The sequence below is a fragment of the Canis lupus genome, chromosome 3 (genome assembly GCF_011100685.1).
Source record: "Canis lupus familiaris isolate Mischka breed German Shepherd chromosome 3, alternate assembly UU_Cfam_GSD_1.0, whole genome shotgun sequence".
NCBI classification, from domain to species: domain Eukaryota; kingdom Metazoa; phylum Chordata; class Mammalia; order Carnivora; family Canidae; genus Canis; species Canis lupus.
Window position 1 is genome coordinate 73,589,777 of NC_049224.1, and position 16,975 is coordinate 73,606,751.

The 16,975-nt window shown below is 37.7% G+C and overlaps 1 protein-coding gene across 2 annotated transcripts in view; it reads right to left on the reverse strand.

The window, feature by feature from the left end:
- The window catches only part of KLB (klotho beta), a 36,817-nt gene extending 20,223 nt beyond the window's left edge, over positions 1-16,594 (reverse strand). The window contains exon 1 of one of the 2 annotated variants that reach the window (XM_038533458.1): positions 15,663-16,590. In XM_038533458.1, the coding sequence (XP_038389386.1) occupies positions 15,663-16,487 (825 nt within the window). In that variant the 5' untranslated portion in view covers positions 16,488-16,590. Of the gene's footprint in view, positions 1-15,662 lie in introns of both variants that reach the window. The other variant, XM_038533459.1, reaches the window with a different exon arrangement.
- Between the last annotated feature and the right edge of the window lie 381 nt (positions 16,595-16,975).

Here is a 16,975-nt window from a genome sequence, read left to right on the forward strand (position 1 = left end):
CCTACCTCTTGAGTTTCATGGCTAGATATGTGTGTTCTCATTTATTTCTTGCAGCTGATTGAATTTTAGTCATTGTCCATTTGAATTGGGATTAATTTCAGTTTGATTGAATGGAGCTTGAGTGTATTATGCTGGCAAAATGTTAGAGAAAGTCAAATACCATATGATATTCACTCAGATGTGGAATTTAAGAAACAAAACAAATGAACAGAGGGTAAGGAAAAAGAGAGAGAGGGAAGCAAACCATGAGAGACTCTTAACTATGGGAAACAAACTGAGGGTTGATGGAGGGAGTTGGGTGGGGGATGGACTAAATGGGTGATGGGGATTAAGGAGGGCCCTTGTTATGATGAGCACTGGGTGTTATATGTAAGTGATAAATCACTAAATTCTACACCTGAAACCAAAAATAATAGCAATCATAATTTCAGTTTGATTCATTGATTCATGTGTTTTTTCTACTAGCACTTTATATTAGTATCAAGTTTTCTGTTAATTAAAATTGCTGTCCTTCATTCTGCATTCCACAAATATTTATTGAGGGCTTAAGGTATGCAAACTTTTACTGTTCATTGATAAAAAATATATGACTATTATTTCATTAAAAATATGTGGGGGTACCTGGCTTAGTTGGTGGAGTATGTGACTCTTGATCTTGGGATTGTGAGCTTGAGCCCCATGTTGGCTATAGAGATAACATAAAAGTAAAATCTTTAAAAAAATAAAATAAAATATATGACTGTTATTTAAAAAAATTTTTTTTTGAATCTTGAAATTCTTGGAAACAGTATCTTACCCTCATCTGTCTTAGGAGGCAGCTTAAATATTAATAAAAGTTCCCACCTTTCATAAAGAAAATTTTTACCTATCCTATTTTTAATGGCTCAAATTCACGTTTTTTTTAAATTTTTTCAAATTTTTATTTATTTATGATAGTCACAGAGAGAGAGAGAGAGAGAGAGAGAGGCAGAGACATAGGCAGAGGGAGAGGGAGAAGCAGGCTCCATGCACCGGGAGCCCGACGTGGGACTCGATCCCGGGTCTCCAGGATCGCGCCCTGGGCCAAAGGCAGGCGCCAAACCGCTGCGCCACCAAGGGATCCCCTCATGTGTGTTTTTTTTTTTTTTTAAAGATTTTATTTATTTGTGTGCATGAGAGCGGGAAAGAGCGCACGAGCAAGCCAGCATGAGCAGGGGAAGGGACAGAGGGAAAGGGAGAAGCAGGCTCCCCATAAGTAGGGAACCCAGGACTCTGGGCTTTATCCCAGGACCCCAGGATCATGACCTGAGCCAAAGGCAGATGCTTAATCAACTGAGCCACCCAGGCATCCCTCAAATTCATGTTTTCTATAGTTGGAATAGCTCAGTAATAATCATATTATATTTTGTTTTAATGAGTTTTCTTCTTATATTCTTTTTTTAAAAAAGCTTTTATTTATTTCAGAGAGAAAGAGTGAGTGAGAGAGCACAAGCAGAGGGAAGAACAGAGGGAGAGTAAGAAGAGGGTCCCTCCTGGGCAGAGAGCCCATGCAGGGCTCCATCCCAGGACCCTGGGATCATGACCTGAGCCCAAGGCTGTCGCTCAACTGACTGAGCCACCCAGGTGCCCCCTCTTTTTTTCTTTTCATCATCATATTTTCAAATGATTATAACAAATCTTTGCTTGTTATCAATTTGTATAGTTTCAGGGTTTCCCTATAGGAATCATGTAAAAACTAAACTCTAATATATTTGTTCCTTCAAAAAATGGCTTTAATATTCTTATAGAATCCTAATTTCAATGATAATATTAGTAAATTCAACTAATGCTTGAATCAGAGTCTAAACCTGGCAACACAGAGGGGAAAAAAAAGTCTAGAATAAAGCTTATAATTAATTAAGTGAAGCATCTGTGGGTTTCCCCAGATATTAGAAGGGAGCTTTAAGAAATCAATATTAGCAAATTGATGCTTAACTGAAGTTCAATTTCCTTGCCCAAGAAGAACATTTGCATGCCAACTCTGCAGAGGTTGGAATGCTATTTTAAGCTTCCTGTTATTATTACATTAACAATTGGGATCCTGTTAGTAATTTTTTCATGCAAAAGGAGCATATCTCAGAGTATAAATGAAGCTAAAATGGCCTGGGTGAGGGACATGAAGCCTTTCCTCAGGATTTAGGAATGAAGAGTTAAAGACAGTCCATGTAGAAACCACTCTGGAAATTACAAAAATACAGTTATTACAATAACAAAAATAAAACCTACTAGTTTTAGGCCTGGCAACAAAGGCAGATTTCCCGGAACTGAAGGAAGCGGAAGCCTTAGGACTCCTCACTTGCATGGGTCCCTATAAAATGTTCTAGGTGGGTTGGAAGCTGGTTGCATTTAGAAGCATTTCTAGAAAAGTATTGCTGATGAATTTCCAAAGAGACCTCAGAAAAGAAGGAATATGAATCTCTAAGATTACAGTAATCTGTTGTAATATTTTTCTCATTCCAAATAAATGTTCACTTTTGTACTAACTTTGCATCCATAATTTTTTTTTTTTTTTATCTTACAGAAGGTCCCCCGGATTGTACATCTCAGGCCCATGGATTGCAGAACTGTGCCTGGCCTACCAGCTTCTTGGGGGCAGAAACTGTATCTATTTTGCTGACCGTTGTACATACAGATGCCTGTGAAGAGCCTGTCACAGAGTACTTGCTGAATGAATGCCCACTATGGATCAGCTAGTTAGCTGTCATCTCACATACGTTGTTGATAGCACAGCCCCTGCAGAGCTATTTTTTCCATTTTAGAGAAGAAATTGAAGTTCACAGAGGCTGAGCACTGGTAAGGGTAGCATCTGAACCCAGGCCTCTCAGATCACTTTACTAAACCATCCTGGTTTCTTTATGTCCATCAGTCCTAAATTTTGAAGCAGTTGGGGACCATTTGACATGAACCACAACATACTATTTTAAAATTATGTTTTATTTTATTTTCTTTAAAGATTTTACTTATTTATTTGAGAGAGAGCAGAGAGAGAGAGAGAGAGAGAGAGATAGCACGAGTGGGGATGAGGGACAGAGGGAGAGTGAGAAGCAGGCTCCCCACTGAGCAGGGAGCCTGATGCAGGGCTCAATCCCAGGATCCCAAGATCATGACCTGAGCCAAAAGCAGATGCTTAACTGAATGAGCCATCCAAGTTACCCTAAAATTATATTTTAAATAAATTTCTGCTGTACTTGATTATAATTGATAAAAAAAAAACTAACCAGTGATAGAATTAGTGATAGATAGTTGCCTATTCTCAAATGCTGAGGAGAAAATATCCATGTATGTCTGAAATTCTAGATCACCTAGAAAGGTCAAGGAGGACTTGCCAGGAAATTTGGGGTTTTCAGAAAGCCATGTAGTTGTCCAAGTGCTTAGCACAGCAGAGAACACTTGTGTGTAATTCCCTGGGCCCCTTTCCTAGAACCAGCAAAATTGGCATTAGATATTGTCCTTACTGGTGTCAGAGGCTAAATGAATCCATGAATCCTTAGGGGCCACTTCCACATGCTTGACCATCTTTTTTTTTTTTTTTTTAAGATTTTATTTATTTATTTATTCATGAGAGGCAGAGAGAGAGAGACAGAGAGATACAGACAGAGGGAGAAGCAGGCTCCATGCAGGGATCCTGACATGGGACTTGATTCTGGGTCTCCAGAATCAGGCCCTGGGCTGAAGGCAGCGCTAAACCACTGGGCCACCCGGGCTGCCCATGCTTGACCATCTTGATTGAGGATTGAGATCTTTACACCATTGTGAATGTTAGACCAAAAAGGGAAGGAGGCTGTCGTTGTATAGCATTCAGCACAGCACAATTTTCTTTCTCATTCTCTCTTTCTTTTTTAGAGAATTTATTTATTTATTTATTTATTTATTTGAGAGAGAGCACACATGACTGGGGGAAGGGGCAAAGAGAAAGGGAGAGAATCTTAAGGAGACTTCTCTGAATCAGGGCTTCATCCCAGGAGCCCAAGATCATGACCTGAGCCAAAATGAAGTTGGCTGTTCAACTGACTAAACCTTCCAGGTGTCCCTTCACAGCACAATTTTCAAACAAATCAATTAAATGATCTTAAAAATGAGTGACTTTCATGATCAATTAGAACACTGATCAAATTACAGAACCATGGAAAATTAGTAATATAAATAGTAATAAGAACTAACACATATCTAGTGCCACATGTGCTGAGCACTCTTCTAAGTGCTTCCCGTGTATTACCTCATTTAATCCCATTTTGGAGAATTAAGATAGGTGCTATTAGCATTCCCACTCTAGAGCAGAGGAGATGAAGGGGTAGAAGGCTAAGTTATTCACTTGCCTAGTTTCACAAACTAAGTCAAGCCCATGCTGTATTGCTCTAGGTCCTGTGCTCTTGACTGATGATAACTAGGGGTAGAAGATGGACCTTAGAGGCCACTTGATCCATTCTTCAAAAATCTCCTATTTATAGATGAGATGCTGAAGCCCAAGAAATAAGTGACTTGCTCAAAGTCTCAGTGGAAAAACCAGAATTAGAACTAAATCTTTCAGGGGAGCCTGGGTGGTTCAGTGGGTTAAGCATCTGCCTTCAGCTCAGGTCATGATCCCAGGGTCCTGGGATTGAGCCCCGCATTGGGGGTCCCTGATCAGCAAGAAGTCTACTTCTCCATCTACCCCTCCCTGCTGCTTGTGATCTCTCTCTCTCTCTCATACTCTCCCTCTCTCAAATAAATAAGATCTTTAAAAAAATTGTATAAAAAGAAGAGTAAGTCTTTCTGCTTTCTCAGTCACTGTCATTTCCAGGACATTACACACATTCATTTATATGGCTTTGAAACATACTTTTAGGCAGTCCAGGTGGCTCAGTGGTTTAGCACCGCCTTTGGCCCAGGGCCTGATCTTGGAGACCCGGGATCGAGTCCCACGTCCGGCTCCTGCATGGAGCCTGCTTCTCCCTCTGCCTGTGTCTCTGCCCCTTTCTCTGTGTCTCTCATGAATAAATAAATAAAATCTTTTTTTTTTAAGATTTATTTATTTATTTATGATATACAGAGAGAGAAAGAGAGAGGCAGAGACACAGAAGGGAGAAGCAGGCTCCATGCCGGGAGCCCGACGTGGGACTCGATCCCGAGACTCCAGGATCGCGCCCTGGGCCAAAGGCAGGCGCTAAACCGCCGAGCCATCCAGGGATCCCCAATAAAATCTTAAAAAAAAAAAAAAAAAGAAACATACTTTTATGCCTTAGACTCAAAGGTGACTGAACAGGCAGAGACAATGTAAGGGGTATGTTACAGACAAGGCACCAGGACATTGTGAAAGCCATGTGACAGTTTTTGGGTCCCAGCAATACTCAAGAGAAAGAGGGTAGCCGGGAGTGGTGGCTTTGATTATGCCTTCATCCAGACTCACCAGCTGGGGCACCATATTAGTACCCAGTCAAACTGAGAATTCATCAGCATTACCTTCTGTTTTTGTTTTTTGTTTTGTTTTGTTTTGTTTTTTGTTTTTTGTTTTTTTACCTTCTGTTTAATTTCTTTTTCCCCTATAGGAATTACACACATCAGCAAAAGCAAGTTTCAACGAATCATTTTATCTCTTTCCTTCCACCCACAGCTATTATGAGGTTCTGCTCTCTTCATTCATTCTCATTGATTAATTGCTTAAATTCAAGTCTACAAATACTTATTTAATAAACACAAGGCACTTTGGTAGGCATTGAGGAAAAAAGTTAATAAGATAACTCCTGCTTTCAGATGAACTATAATCTCTAGTAGGAAAGAGAAGTACAAATATATGTAGATAGAAGCAGAATACTTTTGCATTTCAATTAATCAGAGACAATAATCAAAATGTAATGTCATAATATGATGTAAATTTTGTAAAGAAAAGTGACTATATGTATGTGTTCATATACACATAGAAAAGTATTTGGACATTGAATAAGCTGCTAGCAGTTGTTACTTCCAGTGTACGGGGTCAGGGAGTAAGGAAAAAGGAGACTGTTCATTTTTTACTTTATGTCTTTCTATATTGTTTGAATGTTTTGCAGTAAAAATGCACTATTTTTGTAATTTACGAAAGTCAGGAGAATTGGTTGAAACAAATGGTTTCTGTCAGTGGATTTAATTGTTGTATGTAGTTACTCTTCAGTTTCTCCAAAGTTCCAAAAATCTCAAAGGAAAAAACAGAAACTGAAAGAAAAAGTTCAGTTATTCTAGATTTCACTATATATTAAAGAATGACTTCTTACTCCACAATAATATGTTGATAATCAAAGGTAGGGGCAGAAGACGTACGATACATACGTGATTAACACAAAAGAACTGATAACAGTAAACACTAGGTCTCTTTTTAAAGACTCAGTCACATAATTCTGGCCAAGATATGACACTATGAAGAACCAACCAATCAATATACTGCCCCCAATACTAAAAGATCTGGTTTTCTCCATTCTCAAGAGTCACTTCCAACATTTTCAGGTAGATCAGCCAACAGCCATTTTAATTACTTCTCTGATTCACTCTTTCCTGGTTAGTAAGTTAGAAGGTTCGGGTCTTTTCTCAGCCTTCCTACTAATTTTCAGCAACACAATCCTTCATGTTCAATGGTTTAATGACTCCCTCTTCTTTGAATATAGACTAAATGAGTTTTGAGTTTTCTCAATAAGATTTTTTATATACAATAATTTGATATACAATTAAATGACTTAGTTTACACTGTAAGCTAATGTAAAGGTTTCCTCAGTTCATTTCTTGCATCATATCTAGCACTGCTTCACTGCTTATAGTATTTTCCAATCTCCAGCTGGGCCGTATTTTCTATGAGAGAGTCTGTTTCAAATCAAGCTGTTTAAATATGATCACAATGTTATTCTCTGAACATTTATAATTACATTTATTTAAACTCTTGTTAATCATTCACTGAAGTATAACTTTTTCTACTCAACGATTAGAAAAAGTAAATATTGCTCTCTTGAAGGTTTTAGAATACCAATTGTCTTCCACAAATTGGGTTGTTTTTTTTTTTAACAGAATTTATATCTAACAATGGTATTTTGGTTATAGAAATGTATTTGGCAATTCTTATCAACAAGTAGTTTTTATCTTTTTATTCAAATTTGATTAGAAATGTCTGTAAGAACACTAGTCTTAACTTGTTGAATCATTATTTCCTATATTTTGTGTCTTAGATCCTAAGGGAGATGAGTTGGGATTATAATATAGGTGTTATGGATTGGCTAATTCAATGAATAATTGTGTTAACATTTATTTAAACTTCAGATGGTTTTGCCAAGGGCACACACATGATCTAACATCACTTTAACAGGACACTAAAGTTTTGAGCGAATAAAACATTAAAATCATGGGGACACATGGAAAACCTCATGATTAATGTATGAGTCAGGGATAAATTGTTTATAGATTTTGTGGACAAATAAAACATGTCGATGGATGGTTCTGGTCTTTAAATAGGCAGAGTGAAGTTAAATATCTGTGAGTCAGCATCATCGCAAGCGGATGCCATGGGTTTTAAGACTGTAAATTGCTCCTTTTCACTGAAGCTAGGTGGCTGATTCATGTTGTTAAACCTTGTTAGCTTGGATTCGGTTGGATAAAATTAGAATTTTGGCTCTGACAATCATTGTGGAGTCAAAAAAAACCCACATACAGCTGCATAACCTCAGGGGAATTTCTCTGAGCTTCAGCATCATCAATGCAAGTTGGCTCTGAGAGTACCCTACCTGGCAGAGTTGATGTGCAAATTAAATGAGATAATACATGAAAAGTACCTAGTACAGTTTTGGACACTACGGTGGTTATGCAATATTCTTCTTATAGTAATAATTAGTAAGAGTAGTATGATAGAATGTCAAAAGGTTATCTGCAATAATTGCCTCAATCTTCCACTTTACTGTAAAAATTAAGACTAATCTCTGTCCTTTCTCCCCATCTCCTCCTTTCTGTGTCCTTTTTTTGTTTGTTTTGTGTGGGAGAGGAAAGTGGTAAAAGGTAGCAAGTAATAAGGCTTTTTTTTCTTTTTAACCTTCTTTTTTTTCTGTCCTTTGGCACAAAAGCTTGGGCTAGTTTTTAAATCACAGATTTAGCAAAAATTAATTTTGGTATGTTGTTGCCTTAGAACCCAACTTTAACGAGGGAGTTTTTAAACATTCCTTTATTTTTCTCATGGAAAAAAAAATAATTTCAGATGATCATTGGAGACTTTGTTTCTGTCTGACCAAGACAAGCTAAAGAAGGCTCCTGAAAGCTATTTCCATTTCAAAATATGACACTTAGTCTTCAAGTTATTGGTGGAGGTTTGGGCAGTAAAGGTTTAAAAATGACATTTAATCTACTTAAATGTGCCTGTGAAACACTGCAGTCCTCTTGTTCAATAAAGCAGTTGCAGCATCCTGTTGGCAAAGAAGGTTTGGCTATTAATCATGTGAATGGTGACTTTTTCACATTATAGCTGTGTTTTGAGTTTTAACACTGAATTTTGGTTAAGACTTCTAATAGTGCTTTTAAGAGGTATACTACATAAAGACAATTGTTTTCTTCTAAAATATAAAATAATCCTTTACTTATTTTATTTTTTACTTAAAAAAAGTATTTATTTATCTAGGAGAGAGGGAGAGAGCACAAGCAGGGGCAGAGACAGAGGGAGAAGCAGACTCCCCACTGAGCAAGGAGCCTCTCACTGGGCTCAATCCCAGGATCCAGGGATCATGACCTGAGCCCAAGGCAGACGCTTAACAACTGAGCCACTGGCACTCCTATTTTTCACTTTTAATTGTGGAAGTTTATGTAACATATAAAAATAAAAAGAATAATATAGTGAACTCGCATGAGCACATCACTCAGCTTTAAGTGTCATCAATATTCTGCAGCTTGTTTCAAGATGGGCTTTGGATGTAAAATTTTTGATAGAAACAGGCATATGTATTGGTAATTTGCATGTTTTGAAAAGCCTGTGTGTTTATGCCAGAGTCTGTGATGAGTGTGTGTATGTGTGTGCGTGTATATGTCTGAAATCCAATTTTATTCCATTGTAGTTTTAAATCCTTTCTAGAACAAGGTAGAGCTTCCTTAAATAGAAAATAATCAATTGAATTATTTATTGAATACTTAATACCTACCCAGCCTTGCATGAACTTCTCTGAGGGAACGATGCCTAGAAATGGTAAGACAACATTCTTCAAAGAGGTAGAAAAATAGGGAATAAATCAAATCTTATCCCAGGCTCAGGAACAAGTTGGTGAAGTATCGACCTCGAGCAGAGTTTCCCAACATTTCTTGTCCTGAAAGCCTGTTTCACAGTATTAAGCAATCTCGTGAACCCCTAAGGAATTTAAAAAATAATTTCATCATTTGTGTGATATACAAAAAAGTGTTGACATATATTTTATTTTACATAAGCCTATTTTTAAATTGTTTTTTTTAAAGATTGTATTTATTTATTTGACACAGAGAGAGAGAGAGAGCATGAGCAGGGGGAGGGCCAGAGGGAGAGAGAGAAGCAGACTCCTCATTGAGCAGGGAGCCTGATGCGAGGCTCTATCCTAGGACCCTGGGATCATAACCTGAGCTGAAGGCAGATGCTCAACTGACTGAGCCACCCAGATGCCCTATTTTGTTAAAAATTGTATTAAAATGTTTGTTTTAAATAAATTGAAAACATTCAAAAAACAAATTATGAATATTTAAGATGATCATATATATATACATCAATATGGACATTATTCCATTTAATAGTCTTACAGTATTAAATTTATTTTAATTACATAAGAAAAAACATTTTTTGATACCTTTTAAGATGGCACATTGTATTTATTTATTTATTTATTTATTTATTTATTTATTTATTTTTGTTGTTTTTTGTCTTTGGTTTTAGGAGAAACTGTATTACAGTGTTATTTTCAAGTCCGATAGACCTACCTCTTTTTGTATGGGACATGACATTAGGTGAAGCAAAGATGAAATTTTATGGTTTACATGTTACATGTTTATTTTAAGGGTATTTGAAAATACTAGTCACATGTATTGTAGAATTAAAATTTCCTTTCAAAATAAATATTTTATTCTTTTTAGGATTTTATTTATTTATTCATGAGAGACTCAGAAAGAGAGAGGCAGAGACATAGACAGAGGGGGAAGCAGGCTCCATGCAGGGAGCTGAGTGGGACTCGATGCTGGGTCTCCAGGATCATGCCCTGAGCTGAAGGCAGGTGCTAAACCGTTGAGCCACCCAGGTATCCCTCAAGATAAATATTTTAAAGAAAAACATTTTAGCAAATAATAGGATACGTGTGGCACTTGGATATGCAAACAACAACAACCCCCCCCCACCAAAAAAAAAAACCAGACAAAGACCCCAGCATAAAAAGCCAACATAGGAATCCCTGGGTGGCCTAGCGGTTTAGCGCCTGCCTTTGGCCCGGGTCGTGATCCTGGAGACCCCGGATCGAGTCCCACCTCGGGCTCCCAGTGCATGGAGCCTGCTTCTCCCTCTGCCTGTGTCTCTGCCTCTCTCTCTCTCTCTCTCTGTATGACTATCATAAATAAAAAAAGTAAAAAATAAAGAAAGCCAACATGAAGTGATGCACAATAAAACAAAACAAATTTTGTGAAACACAATGTTGTAGCATCAAAGAGGGATAAAAATTGCTTATATTTGTTTGAATCCTTGAATTTTGCTTTTTAAAAAGTACAAGCTTTCAAAATGTAGGGTTAGTTTTTTGATCGCAAATAACTATATCAGAGAAATGATTTAGGGCAGCTCTTGCAAGTATTTCACAAATAAGGCAGAGGGGTAGAGGCAGTCTCTATTCTCAATGTGTGAAAGCCAAACTAGACATAAATTAATTTAGAGTTTATATAGGCAACTTACACTTCTGGTGAAAATCTTTTTTTTTTATAGGTTTTATTTATTTATTCATGAGACACAGAGAGAGAGAGAGAGAGAGAGAGAGAGGCAGAGACACAGGCAGAGGGAGAAGCAGGCTCCATGCAGGGAGCCCGATGTGGGATTCGATCCTGGATCTCCAGGATCAGGCCCTGGGCCGAAAGCAGGCGCTAAACCGCTGAGCCACCCAGGGATCCCTTCTGGTGAAAATCTTGAGGCAATTTTTAAAAATCAAGGCAATTTTATGTCCCTAATACTAATTATATTTCAACGTCCTTGATCTTTATGCATCATGTCTTCAGCCAGTTGTCTAGTAAGGTTTTCAGTGGTTTTCAGGAGAGGGAAAGGAGAGGAGTTGTATGTACCTCCCACTTGCTGGGGACATTTGGCAAAGTCTGGAGACAATTTTGGTGTCACAACCCTGGAGACCAGGGTGTTGCTGTCATCTAGTGGGTTGAGTCCAGGGACACCGTTCAACGTTCTACAACGCATAGGACACCCCACCAAAAAAGAATTATTTGGTCCCAAATGTCAATAGTACTGAGGTTGAGAAATCCTGGTACTCTGTAAACAGTACACGTCTATGAAAGACACAAATTTGAAGTGGTGAAGTCAAAACTATCATGGAAGCTATTCTGTGGAGCAATAAACTGAATGACTTACCATCATATGAGCAAACTCATCTTCCCTAACCTCTGTGCATGCTTACTCAGAGGCTCTCAGACGTTCCCTTTTAAGCGGAGGGGGACTTAAATTATTATGCCTATTTATGGCCATAAAAATAGAAAGAAAACAGATATCTTAACTGCCTTTACTAATGTGAAACCTTGGGGCTTTAGAGCAGTCGGCCACATAGGCTGGAATCTGTCTCTGGAAATTAATTAATTAATTAATTTATGAGAGAGTGCACCTGATAGCATGAGCAGGGGGATGAGCAGAGAGAGAAGCGGAGGATTAACCCCAGGACCCTGGGATCATGACCTGAGCCGAAGGCAGACACTTAACCGCTTAACCAACTGAGCCACCCAGGTGCCCCCTCCCCACCCCCCATTGTCTCTGGGGTTTTAAAAGCTGAATCTGAAAGAAATATTTCCTCTACAAAAGAGAGAATCATGCCAACCCCCCAAGAAGAAAAGGACCCTAGAGATCGAGATAAAGAGCTTCTGGCAGTGTCCTCATTACTGGGTCCATTCATCCCTGTGATTTGGTTCCTGAGCCAGGAAATTGTTCATTTTTGCTTAAGCCAACTTGAATTAGGTTTCTGTCACTCACAACCAAGAAGTCCTGACTAATATACCAGTGGATTAACATAGGCAATATTTCAAGAATCAGCCATAGTGCAACAAAATGTGAATTTCAAACTTGAGATTGGTTTTTAGATTACAAGGTTTAAGATAGAAATCCTGAACCACCCACTCAACCAACATTTCTACCTAGCATGTACCTAATATTGTGTGCTGGGTGCTAGAAACACAAACACAAAGAACAGTCTTTCCTTTCAGGGAGCTCTGAGGCTACTTGGGGAGACAGAAGAGTACCAGATGGTATGAGTGCTAAGGTAGAAGCAAGCACAACTCACTGTGGGAGTCTTTAGGGTGGACACTAACCTAACAGGTCAAGGATAACTTAGAGGTGGTGACTGCCTAAACTAAGTCTGGAAGGACATTAGATGAGTGAAGTAAGGAGTACAAAGGGCAACCTCACTGGATAGAACACTGGCAAAGACTGAATGGGGAGAAATAGTGAGGTAAAACCAAGATACTGCTAGTAGTGCATCATAGTGGAATATGGAGTACAAGGGGTTGGCATTAGTGATGGACATGGGAGAGTGTGGCCAGGAAGGAGGCTGAAATGGAGGCCAGGGTTGTGGGTTGAGTTTCTTGATGAAAAATCAGGACTTAAGTCCCAAAAAGCTTTGGAGAGTCACTTCATGGATTTTATGCAAGGCAGGAACATGATGCATGTTAGAAATAATCACTCTGTGATAAAACAGGGATAATAATTGTTGTCAAAATTACAGATAATATTTAAAGCCATGATTACCATGCTTAGAGATGGGGAAGTCAAAAAATGTACTCTCTCTTTCTGTTCCAAATACTGTTCAAAATTCAGAGTGAAGCATCCATTAGTAGGTGTGATTATGGCAGGGTTTTGTTTTTTTTTTTTTTACACCTGAGTCTTAGACTCACGGTAATCACTGAATCTGCAATAAAGTTGAAATTTAAGTTCCAGATCCATCTCAGAACTGGCTAGGCCTTTCAGGTTTCCTCCAAACCAGGACTCTGCATACTGAAATGGAGTTTTTTCAAGGTTGTCCCAGAACTAGAGAGACCCCAACAGCCACTATGAAATCTTTTCAATGTCAGAGGAGGGGGAAATAAAGTGAATTTACTTGTATGTTAGCCTGTTTTTTTAACTCAGTAAAATGTGTTAACTTGGACTAAAAACCAATCCCCAAGAATGCTGTTTCTGGGCCACAGGGGGCAGAATAAGGAAAAAAAATACCTGATTGCAACATAAAATGTCAAATGTATCTTTTCCATGTTAAAGGAAGAAGAGAGAAGGAACAAATGGGCAAGAGGAGGTCATGCCGGGCTACCAAACCATTGCAAGATTTCTCTCTGGAGCTATATGTCACTGGGTTATGAAGCATATTTCACTTTCTGACTGATTTCAAGAGACTCCTTCCACTCCTTAATTAGGTTAGTGATTTAGAAATTTTAAAGAGATAGAAATTATTTGGAAAATGCAATAATCAAAAAATGTAATCCCTTAATTTAGAACAATAAAATTTATTTCACCATCAGAGAGCGCTAATTTTGTGTTAAAGGCAGAATTCATCTCGAATGAGGGGAAAATGAAAAACATTTGAAAATACGGCATTTTATATGTTAAGTTTGAAAGCAATGTCTATTTGCTAGTTACCACTTTTCCTGTGTGTTTTTTAAAATCAGATAGCCAGTTTTGAAGGTTTTAAATTAACCCCCAAAACATAGTGTTCATGAAAATTCCAATTGTTAACCTTTTTCCAGGTAACTGAAAACTTTTCAACAATTCAGAACATTTTTCTTTATAAGGCTCACTAAACCTACATGTGCATGTATTTGCCTATTTAACTTTAAAAAAACTGTATCAGAAACCATCAACAGTAGCTTCCTTGAGGTTGGGATTGGTGGGTGGAGAGGGAGAGAGGAATTTAACTTTTTTGCTCTATAGCCTCTGGTACAATCTGATGTTTCTCAATCTACACTAGCATGTAGTATACACAAATGTATAAGTTTTCATAATTTAAAGAACTAGATAAAAGGAATATTTTTCTGTCATATATATATATATAATCTTCATAGCTATAAGTTTTCTCCCCTTTAAAGTCCTCCTTGCCAAATCACAGTACACTCTCACATTAATCATTTCTTCTATAGACAGCCCTAATCAAAGATATGTAAGTGACCTTGAAATCATAATGCAATCTGTTTACTGCAAAAGCAGATGTGACTAAACCATAGTATGACACACATGTATAGTAGCCCAGAAAGTTCAAAAAGAAAAGAATGGGCAGATATTTTTCTATGTGCAAATTTAGACACGGAATAATTTTATGTTCCTATACATTTTTTCTACTTCTGTGCATTTCCTATTTGATTATAAAAAATCAAATTACTCCTCCTAGCACATTATGAAACCCAAATAAAGTGTTTTCATTTTCAAAACATAACAGATGTCCAGAGTAATTTATTTTCCCCAAGGAAATTATTTGACTCAAAAAGTCAAACCTGATTCTAGATATTAGCCTGGAAGTGAGGTGAAGTCTTTTCAAAATCCCTGAAAGATTGCTCTTTTAAAAACATTCTTAATACATTTGGTGTTTAATTATGTTGTCATTTATAAATGAATTTTATTTAATTCCACTAAGCTTCAGTTTCCTTATCTTTAACATGGGGATACTAATAGGACCTAGTTCATAAAGTTATCATGAGGATTAAATGTGATAATGTACACAGAATGCTTAATATAGTCTTTGGCACATAGTAAGCATTGAGCCAATATTTGCCATTATTTGCTTACATTTTCACCACTGTTTTAGTAATTTTAACCTCCCAGCATTAACTCTAGCTTTTAAAACATCCTGAGTAAAAAAAAAATAAATAAAAACAAATAAAATAAAACATTCTGAGTAGAGCATATTCTTCCCAGCTTTTATATTCTTAGTTTAATTGTAACTCCTAGAAGAGTTAACCTCATCTTCTCTGCCATGTAATACAGACAAAACCAACAGTGAAGTACATTTATCTCAATTCCTGTATTAATATGAATCAGTTAGTTACCATGTATTTAGCTTATTATTGCTGAGTATCATCAAGAATAGCAATACTGACAACAAACAGTGATTGGAAATGGCCAGCCGTAAAATAATTCTGAAATGGTTGCATGTTATCAGAAAAGGGTTTCAGCAATTAGGTTTGTAAAGTACTGTTTTTTCACAGAATGAAAGTAAACTCATGTTCTCACACTCTAATGTATACTTGTAGATTTTAAGAGTTGCAAAATTTTAAAAGCACATTTAAGGAAAATAAGTGGCTTAATACATTATTCAGAGCTTAGATAAATACAACACAAGCTTAAATGTGAATTTGAGGCTAGAACTTGTGAGTTAGATCCCAATTAGTTGAGTTGGTGTCAATAAAAAGAATTATTTAAATAGAAGATACATTTCTTAGTGTTTCTTTCATTCTGAAGCTATAACCCGAAGCCAGCTGTACAGTACCTTGATTAGGTTGTGTCCCACAGTGTAGACAGCTGCTAAGTTTCCCTTCTCTCCAGGCGCGTGCATACCTGTCCCATACCCATGCCAAGCAACTAGATATGGATTGTGAATTGTAATCCAGTATTTGACACGATCCCCGAACGTCTGGAAACAGTAGGTGGCATAGTCATTGAAGATATCCGTTATGGTTTCATTTTTCCACCCCCCATATTTTTCTTGTAGTGCCAAAGGCAAATCCCAATGGTATAAAGTAACTATAGGTTCAATGTTCCTAAGTACTAGAGCATCGAGAAGAGAATTGTAGTACTGGAGACCTTTTGCGTTGGCAACTGCTGCTATTCCATCGGGGAAAAGCCTTGGCCAGGAAATTGAAAATTGATAAAAAGAAACTCCGATAAAATCCAGGGCTGATAGGTCTTTTTCCAGAAAAATGTAACTGTCACTGGAACTATTCATGCTGTTGACATTTTTAAGGTGTGTGTGGATGAAATGATCCCATATAGAGGGTCCTTTTCCATCTGTCTTCCAATTCCCTTCCACTTGAAATGCTCCAGTCCCAACGCCCCAAAAAAAGTTTTTAGGAAAAGTGTCATAGAGAAACAGCTGACTTTCATTTACCGGACTAAAATGAGGATTTTTAGACCATATAGCTCTTCCGTCTCCAGAGAATCCAGGAACAGCTCCTAGGAGAATAAATGCTGACAGGATGACAGATCTCTGTAGCCCGTGGTTGCACATTGTTTTCCTATAGTGTGTGTTGCTTTCATCGGTGCTGAGGAAAATCCATTCATTCCCTGGAGATCCAGCCGCACAGCCTGGCTTCATTTGCCACTAACTGCTCGCCTGTCTTATCAACGCTTCAGTAAAAGCTTGTGATTGTAAAGCTCTGTCAATGATTAGCTTGAACTGTGAGACTTAGGATGGGTCATGGAGAGCAACGTAATTTGAGGGAGGTGGCTCTACTACGCTCACCAACACGTTTCCTTCTCTCTTACTATGGGGAAAGTGATATGAAAATGCACCACTGACAGTAGTTTGAACGTGTGACTAAAACACAGATAAACAATCAGTAAAAATGCCATATTCTCTTTGTAAGTCTTTCATATTGACCCAGATCTTTCCTAAATGTTTCGAACATTACTGAATAAAGTGTATACTCCTCCTATTTTTATAGTTTTTGCGTGGTAATATTATTCTTTCACGTTTCAGGAGAAGCATTACAAAGAAATAGCATTCTTCTATGTCGATAATACAGAATTAGAAAACACAATAAGATGTTACACTTCCAGGGCACCTGGGTGGCTCAGCCGGTT